Source organism: Meleagris gallopavo, chromosome 20 (genome assembly GCF_000146605.3).
Source record: "Meleagris gallopavo isolate NT-WF06-2002-E0010 breed Aviagen turkey brand Nicholas breeding stock chromosome 20, Turkey_5.1, whole genome shotgun sequence".
In the NCBI taxonomy this organism is placed as follows: domain Eukaryota; kingdom Metazoa; phylum Chordata; class Aves; order Galliformes; family Phasianidae; genus Meleagris; species Meleagris gallopavo.
The window spans coordinates 5,568,091-5,577,074 of record NC_015030.2 but is presented as its reverse complement, the minus strand read 5'-3'; the positions used below and the strand labels follow the sequence as shown (position 1 = coordinate 5,577,074).

The 8,984-nt window shown below is 53.2% G+C and overlaps 1 protein-coding gene across 2 annotated transcripts; it reads left to right on the top strand.

Moving 5' to 3' along the window:
- Nucleotides 1–15: 15 nt before the first annotated feature.
- GALR2 (galanin receptor 2) lies at nt 16–6,173 on the top strand. 2 transcript variants are annotated; one of them, XM_003211443.4, is made up of 3 exons: nt 16–872; nt 963–2,122; nt 3,033–6,173. In XM_003211443.4, the coding sequence occupies exons 2-3, from the start codon at nt 1,782–1,784 to the stop codon at nt 3,805–3,807; spliced, it is 1,116 nt and encodes a 371-aa protein (XP_003211491.1). In that variant the 5' UTR covers nt 16–872; nt 963–1,781; the 3' UTR covers nt 3,808–6,173. The 2 variants fall into 2 exon arrangements, with proteins under 2 accessions (XP_003211491.1, XP_031412187.1); XM_031556327.1 differs by having other exon boundaries at nt 16–2,122.
- The last annotated feature ends 2,811 nt before the right edge of the window (nt 6,174–8,984 follow it).

The window sequence follows — 8,984 nt, the reverse complement described above, 5'->3', positions numbered from 1 at the left end:
GCGGGGGTTGGTCCCTGAGTTCGCCCAGCCCACCTTGTGCCCTCCGCCCTGCTCTGCCGGCCCCCGTCTGCGGCTGCCGCTCACCTTAACGCGGGTCCCCAGCAAAACGGCTGCTCTGCCCTGCCAGCCAGGCTGACGCTGCAGCCGGACCTCTCCTTAGTGCGGTTTTGGGGTTTGGGTTTTGAGATTCTAAAGAAGAACTGCTCAGCGGAGCCGGGTCTGAGGTTGTAGGCTCAGAAGCAGGTTGGGCACAGGAGGCAGAGAGCTGCAGTAAGGCCTGGAAGGGCACCTCGTTAAGCAGAGCGCCCAGGGCAGGGCACGGGCTGCTGGCTGCGTGCTCAGCCGTAGCCCTGGGTAACCAGGCCATGCCTGTTCTGGGGAGCAGCCCCCTGGGGCGATGCTGTCCCGGCTCCTCAGTGCCATTCTGGGACCTCTTCCATTCCCATCTGCCCAGCAGCAGCAGCCCAGGGAGCTCTCCTTCCCACGCCGTGAGCTCAGCCTGCTGCTGCGATGCAACGAGCTTTTTTTGCTCATTGCCTCTCCGCAGGACTTAGCTGTGGCCTCTTCTTGCTGATTTCTAATCTCTCATTCCCTCTTCTGGATAGGAAAACTGAAAGGGGAAAAACAAAGCCGCGTTCTCTTTTTGCCCGACCCCCAAGTCAGCCAATTTCTGCTCAAGTAATGCATCCACGTCTCGAGTGAGGGGAAGAATTTGTTTTGCAATTTCTGAGCGTGGGATCTTGATAACGATGTTTGTATACGAGCCTGCAGGCTGCAAGTTACACCAAAGTTTGGGAAGAAGCTGTATGTGTCCTTGCAACAGTGCCTCAGGGCTGTGAGCATCCTCTGGCGACCCAGCAATGCCAGCAGGGGTAGATTGGGGCATCCATCAGGCTGATGGAGAAGCTGCAGAGTGGGTTAATTATTGGAGTAATTGATACATTTAATGTTTCCCTCCACAGGAACAAAGGGAGGCAGCCTGTGGGAAGGTGAAGTGTTCTTGGAGAGCTGATTGCACTGAGCAGACTGAGACTTCCACTTGTGAAGACTGGGAAGGAATAAAGCAGGCAATTTTTGCAGGCAGGAAAAGAAGAGACATTAAAAAGATTTGTTCTTACTGCAGTGTATTAACCTTACACCCCCACCCTAGGGAGGAAAAATGGATTCTCACAGAAACCTTTACTCATCTCTGCAGTGTTCTGGTGCAGGGACCTGGCTGCATGCTGGGCAATTTACCCATTTGCAATCTGAGAGAACTCCCATTCCTAAACCCCTGCAGCCCCAGCCCTCAATAACCAGCTCTTGTGCTGCAAAAACCACCTGGGCACCGGGGGCTCTCCCTTTGGGATGCTCAGCCCCATCTCCCCCAGCCCCTTCCCAGAGGGTGGCGCAGCACTCAGGAGCTTTTGCTGCCCCCCCACATCCAACTGGGGCAGCAGGCTGGGCTGGGGGGCCCTTCTGCTGGCGGTGCAGATTTCAGTGTTTATCCCCACGGAGCAGCCTGCGAGGGGCTGGGCGGGAGCTGGCCACCGGCCCCGGAGCCCTCCTCCTCTTCCTCCTCCTCCTCCCTCGGGGGGAGGGAGAGCACGGAGCAGCACAGACGGGCTACTGGCTCCCGAGCAAGACGGAGGTGAAGCTCTCTCGTCCCACCTGCATCCTCCTAGAGCGTCTCATTGCTGGCTCCTTGGCACCCCTCGTGCTCTGCGTGCCCCCCTTTGGGCATCCTGGTGCACCACTCTGCAGTGCTCCCTGTGCTCCCCCTTCTCCGCGCACCCCTGGCCATGAACGGGTCGGCAGCAGGTTCGGATGAGGGCTGGCATCCCGAGTCGGTGCTCATCCCCCTGGCATACCTCCTCATCTTCCTCGTGGGCACCGTGGGCAACTGCCTGGTGCTGGCGGTGCTGCTGCACAACGGGCAGGTGAAGAACACCACCAACCTCTTCATCCTCAACTTGGGGGTGGCCGACCTCTGCTTCATCCTCTTCTGCGTCCCCTTCCAAGCCACTATCTACACCCTGGAGGGATGGGTGTTCGGGTCCTTCCTGTGCAAAGCCGTCCACTTCTTCATCTACCTCACCATGTACGCCAGCAGCTTCACCTTGGCCACCGTCTCCCTTGACAGGTAGGAAAGGGGATGGGGGATCCTGAGCACTGCAGCATCCCCTCTGCCAAAGCCCACATGGGCAGGAGAGGGCAGTGAGCACTTGTTGGGGGGGGGGTCTAAGGAGCATTTCCCTGCTTGTGGGTGCAAGGGGATGTGAGTGCTAAGGGCTGGGGACCTGCTGCAGGATGGAGGAGGGTGGGATTGGAAGCTCCTGGTGCTTTCAGACCCCAAAGGTGAAGGATCATGGTTTGTCCTAAGGCTGCAGCAGTGGAAAAGGAGATGGAGAAACAGAGTGAAGCAAAGCTCTGTCCCTGTGCAGCACCTGCTCTTGCTGGGGCTCTTTGTCCACTAAATAGCTCACAGCCCACAAGGAAGGGAAAACTTTGGGATGTTTCAGCTTGAACACTGCTTTTTCCATCTTCCCCTCTTAGGAACAAATAGCCAATTTCTGTCCCTGTGGTGTTCCTCGCTGTGGCGACTGTCCCAGCCTGCTCAGCAGGGGGTGCAGGGAAAGCAGTGTAAAAGCTCTCTGCTAAAAAGCAGCCTATTGCCTCACCCTGGTCTACTCAGCCCCTGGCACTGCAAGTGCTCCCAGTTCCAATCTCACAGCAGCCAGAGGGGATCTGGCTCTGCTCAGTGTGAGACCCAGGGCAGTTCCCTCGGAAAGTGCTGGATGTGTCCTGGGGATCCGAGACAGGAGGGGGCCATCCCTGCCTGCCCCACAGAAGCAGACTGGGTGACAGCACAGGGTTGGGGAAGAGGACGGTCCTCACCCTGCTGCACTGCAGAGACCCCTGCAAACACCAGGGAATCACCTGTGGGGCTGATAGCCCTGGGAAGCTCAATTCCATCCCTTCAGCTGTTTTCCCAGCCTGATCTCCATGCCTTGCCCAGAGCTGCAGCTGTGCCCCTCTCCTTTCCCACGCAGGTACTTGGCCATACGATATCCCCTCCACTCACGGGAGCTGCGGACGCCCAGAAATGCACTGGTGGCCATCTGCTTCATCTGGGCACTCTCCTTCATTTTTTCGAGCCCTTACCTCAGCTACTACCAACAGTTCCAGCTGGCCAACCTGACCGTCTGCCACCCGGTCTGGGCCATCTCCCAACGTAAGGTCATGGATCTCTGCACCTTCATCTTCAGCTACATCATCCCGGTGCTGATCCTCAGCCTCACTTACACACGGACCATTCGCTACCTGTGGAGGTCTGTGGATCCTCTCCAAGAGATGTCGGAGTCCAAGAAAGCCAAGAGGAAGGTCACCAGGATGATCATCATCGTGGCCGTCCTGTTCTGCCTCTGCTGGCTGCCCCACCACCTGATCATCCTCTGCGTTTGGTTCGGGTATTTTCCCCTCAACCACGCGACGTACGTTCTGCGCATCCTCTCCCACCTCATCTCCTACGCCAACTCCTGTGTCAACCCCATTGTCTATGCCTTGGTCTCCAAGCATTTCCGCAAAGGCTTCAAGAAGATCTTCGTCTGCCTCTTGCACAAGAAGGCAGCCAACAAGGTGCACGTGGCCCAGGGGACCAACACCGTCAGCGTGCTGGAGGCAGAGCTCAGCGAGGTGACACGGCTCAGTGAGGCCGGGCCTGGCTGCTCCTCGGTGTGCTGCAGAGCTCAGCCCTGGGGGGAGGCAGGGCCTGGGGGATGTGGGCAGAAAGCTGATGGCTCCTTCATCACCTTCCACGTCACCTAGCAGTGCTCCCGTCACGCTGTATTTTGCAGTCTCCTGCAGTATGGCAGGCCTGGGGATGGACCGCGTTTTGGTTTGTGTCAAATCTTCTCCTTTTCCCTTCAAACTTTCCCAAACATCAGAACTGTTGGAACGACGCTGATTCCTATGGACTCAGCCAGAGAGCCAAGTGTAGGATTTGCAGAGAGCAGGGAGATCCAAACCCCAAATCAATTTTAATGTAGGATCACCTGTTCCTCTGCTCCCTGCTGCATCTACGCCTGGTCACTCACGAGAGCTCTGACCTCCAACCACAGCAGCCTTTGGCTTTTACTGTGGTGCAGGCGAGGCCCCAGAAGTCTACAAAGACTGATGGGGAGATGGAGACTGGGTGCTGGGGCCTCTTGGAAGAGGTCCCAGTGCCAGAAATGTCAGGTGGGACACTGAGATCAGCACTGGGGAAGTGTGGGCCCTTGAGGCAGGGCTCAGACCTCAGCCCAGGCACTGCCCTTCCACTGGGGAAGAAGCCACGCAGCCCAAGCATTACGTCCCCACAGAGCAAGGTTGGGCTGCAGGGCCCCATGAGGTCCATGTGCTGCAATAAAGACCTAAAGGCTTCTATCCTGCAGATCGTGTCACCTCCCTTAGGATACCCTGCAACCCCCTCCTCCATTTCCCTCCTGCTCGATGCAATTGGGGCTGGGATGAAGCTACTCCTTACTTCACTTTGCTTTGCTCACCTCTGGGATGAGGGATGCTAAGAGGCTGGGGGAGAAATCATGGGCAGAGGAGAGGACTCTTGAAAACACAGCATTAGGACACACTGGGAGGGCTGTGACCCTGCAGCCCCGCTCCTCCTTGGTACTGCACTGTCCCCCTTCCAAGGCTTTGCCTTCCTTCCCCTGCTGTCAAACACTCATTTTCCCCCGCTGAGTGTTATTATAATCAGTTTCCTGTCCCCACGTGGAGGGCCAGAAACCAGCCCCTGCCTCCTATCAATAACAATTATATTTAGTCTAGGCCTGCTAACAGCATAAGTCACAGAATGTGATTATATAAACAGCGCCATTACTCATATCTGTATTCACCACCCCTGCTGAACCCTTTCCAGCCAGGGAAGCATTGCAACAGCCACACCAGCTCAGCTCAAAGCCTCCTCCTGCCCTCAGCACCCTGCACCATGGGGTGCAATCCCTGCTCGTGCCAGGGACAGAGACATTGTCCTACCATCTCCTCCCTGCCCCAATAACACGTTCCCCATGCTGGCATGGCTGGGTGCTGCTGCAGAGGAGATACCAGTGACAAAAGGAAGGCTGTCCCCCAGGGAGCTGCTCAGGAACCACCTTCAGCTGGAGACGTGGGAAAGCAGCGCTGTGATGCTGCAGTCAAACACAGGATCAATACATACACGTATGTGGAGGTGCAAAAATATCAGCAAAGAAAGGACAAGCAATCTTTTAACCTAACAAGAAATGATTTAGTGAACAAGGAGAATGATTTGCAGGAACTTTCAAGCACATCCATTAATTACGTTTAACATAACCTTCCCAAAAATGACTCCAGTGACTCAGTGTTGCCTGGCTCCTCTGGCTGGTGGGTGCCAGTAGAGCTGAGATGGAGCTGCACTTGGAGACACAGCACATTGTGCCACTACCATCCCTGCATTGAAGAGCACATCCCAAAATTCACGTGGATCCGCTGACCTCCTGTCTCTTCCTCTTCCAGCAGCCCAAGCCCACTCTTCTGACACCTCCTTGCAGGTGGGATTTGAGTTAAACAAAGTCTCATGCTCCTCGTGATCTCTGCAGTGCGACATATCCGCCCCCTGCCCTCCCTGTTTTATGGATCCTCACCTGCTGATCCATAGCTGCTTGCTTACAAGCAACGAGATGGAAGCCTGTGCTGGCTGCTGGATCATTACACCATTTACAGGATGGTGCAGAAATAGAGCAGATGCTCCACTGCCTCTGTGACTGCTGCCAAGGGCTTATAAGCAACACAAACCCAGAGAGGTGGGAAAGCTTGGAATCAAGCATCTGTGTACAAAGGTGCACACAGAAGGAGTGGAGATGCCACAAGCAAAGAGGAAATGTGAGATGCTGAGCCCCAGCATCTTAAAGTTTAATAAAATGTAAAGGTTAAAGTTTAATAAAAGCGAATTCAATGGGGAGAAGGAAATAAATAATCTAAATTCAGCTTTCACCAAGCCCAGCAGAACTCACAGAAACAAGACTGAAAGCTCAGGTTAACGTGAGAGCTTGCCAGAGTACAGTTTTAATGCTGTTTTTCCAGGAATTGCTTTTAAATGCTTACCGTGTCAAATTTCCTGCCTGGTATCGCAATGGAATCCAGGGGGGGGCTGAGGTTTTTGAGCCCCCACCCTGCTTTCTGCTGTACCTGACTTCCAGTTGCAAACTGCAGCAGCAGGAAATCTGCAGGGATTCCGTTCCATGTCCCCATCCCTGCTGAGTTTGACAGAGACCTGTTGTTTTGGGGCAGCAAAAGAGGATTTCACCAGAGCAGGTAGCACTCCCAAACCCTAGCACACCCCTCCAGTCTGGCCCCTGCAGTAAAAAAAAGTTCTCCTGAAACAGAAGTAGATCTCCAGCCCCTCAATTCCAAATACTGGGCAACAAGAGCACTTGCCCATGGGCATTAGTGGATGCACTGTCAGCCAGATCAGAACCTGGGGCTGTAAAGGAGGAGAGGGAAGGGCCTTAAAACCAGCAGGATCCTTGGAGGAAGCAAGGAGAAAAAGTGTGTCAGGCCCAGCAGCATTGTGCAGCTTTCAGCTGTCACCTCTGCCAGCAGTCTCAGCTGGAACCACTGCACTGTTGGCAGGATCACTCTTATTTAACGTGTTGCACACGCATTCCTTACCATAAAAAGCCAGAGAGCATGCAGTGCTGGTCCTGAGCACTGTGCAGAGTTGGCCACTGCTAGAACTCTCGAGGCAGCCCAGAGGGGCGAGCGCTCCTTCCTGTACACCAGGTTGCTAAAAGCCCACCCAGCCTGGTCTTGAGCACTGCCAAGGATGGGGCACACAGCTTCTCTGGGCAGCAGTGCCTCACCATCCTTTAGGAAGAATTGCTTCCTAATATCTAATCTAGATCACCCCTCTTTTAGTTGAAAACCATTCCCCCTTGTCTTATCACTTAGACTCCCTGACACAGAGTGCCTCTCAAGATTTCTTGTAGGCCCCTGCTAGATATAGGAAGGCTGCTAAGCTCCCCCCTTCCTTCCCTCAGCTTTGCCTGCAACCATTCCAGGTGAATCACTTTGTCCTGGAATCAGCTGCAATAAAGCACATGTTTTATAGCCTCAGCCTGAGCACATCAACAAATTCCACCCGCTCTCCCAGAGAAAGAAATACACATCAGATCACTGCTGTGGCAGAAACAGATCCAGAAAGATGGAATCCAGATCATTCTGGTGAATGTCAGAGTGTGCATCCAGCATGCTTGACACTGCACATAACACGTGCCAGCAGTGCTTTGCTTTATGCTTAAAAACACTCTGTCCAGGACCTGCCAGCCTTGGAAAAGCTCTCAGAGCTTGCAGAAGAAAAACAGATAGCTCTGAAATCTCAGATTTCCTCAAGCATTTGAGATCAGAAGGCAGGAGAGAGGGCTCTCAGGTGGGTACTGTGAACCCAAAGGGCCAGGAAGGTGTGATTGAGATTTAAACCCACACACAAAGTAGAGCAAATCTGGGCTGGACTAACCTCTCAAAAGGCATTGCTAATGTTGTTATTGTCTTAAAGGACTTTTCTACACCACCTGAGTGTTTCAAACCACACTTAGATCTAGACTTATAATTAAAAAGTCAGGGGTTCAGAAAGGCCAAGAGCTACCTGAGAACAAGTTGTCTGTGCAGGCAGCAGCCCAGGCTCTGCCATGGCAGGACTCATCCAGGCTCTAATATCCAACTCTTGAATAGCATGAAAAGAGAGATGCCCTTGGTCAGTCTTTATCCATTGGCACTGCAACCACCTAGGTCAGACTGCTCCTAGGACACAGCCCACCTCGCAGCTCTGAGGCAAGCTGTGTGGAAAAGAAAAGGCAGAGTTGGAGGATGCACAGCAGCAGAAGGGTTAAAATGCTGCTCCCTACCTTTCTACCATCTGCTCTCACTCTATTTCACACTGAGGTCTGCCTGATTGCCTCCTCTCCTCCTCCTCCACCCACATTCTGTTCTGCAGTGCCCTGGAAGGTGACACAATGGCTCTTCCATTGCTGGGCTAATTAGATGCCAGCATACATTCAGTTCTGTAAACACATGCTTAGGTGAATAATGGACTTGCTTCAGATTGCAAAGTAGCAGCTATTGTGAGCACACCTAGCTCTATGGAAACCCCTATTTCAAGTGTTTCAATAGGGAAATGATAGATAAGACCCCACAATAGAGCAAGCAGCAGGAGCGAGGTGGGAGCAAGAGGTACCTGGACTGAGAACACAGAAAGACAAACATGCTCTAAAGCTCTGAAAGGCTTTTGTGTGAAGATGGCCAAATTCAGCTTCCATAGTAAAGCCTGCAAGTACCACTCCAACTCGCACTGCTGGCTGGACTAGTGCCCTGAAAATGATGCTAGGGAAGTAGCATTTGTTTCTCATGTGATACTCAAAGGTTATATCAAGAACATGGACTTGGCTGCTTGCAGGAAAGAGATGCATCAGGTACCAAGACAGGGTACAAAGAAGAATTGGGAAGAAAGTACTCTGCAGACATCACTATGGAAACATTTTGACACATGTTCTGCCTCACATCAAGGAGTAGCAACCAGTCAGGGTGCCAAGGATCTCCCTCTGGTTCTCACTGCCCTCCAACCCCACTGCAGCATGCCGCTGCCCTTTCTACCACGGCCTCATACAGGACAGAGAACTGCTACTGGCACAGCTAATGAAGCTTTGGGGTAAAACATTCCCTGCACAGAGTAGAGCTGCAGGTCTGCTGAGCTCCACCACAGACAATACTATACCTCAGAATTATCATCTTACTAAAGAAATGAGAGTTAAGAACAACCATGGGAAAATCCTTTGGTATCCTACAGAAATGTGATTCCCAAAACCCATCAGGGAAGCAGGCAGCACTATCTGGAGCTTACAGCCTGTTGTCCTAAAGAGAAGGACTGTACCCAAAAGGATTCACATACTCCCTGTGTCAGCTGTGCATCGAAGTTTGAGTTTTACAAAGGAGCCTGA

Coding starts and splice junctions, on each gene's coding strand:
- GALR2 (XM_003211443.4), top strand. CDS start 1,782: ATGAACGGGTCGGCAGCAGGTTCGGATGAGGGCTGGCATCCCGAGTCG. Junction 2,123..3,032: donor GCCACCGTCTCCCTTGACAG/GTAGGAAAGGGG, acceptor TTTCCCACGCAG/GTACTTGGCCATACGATATC.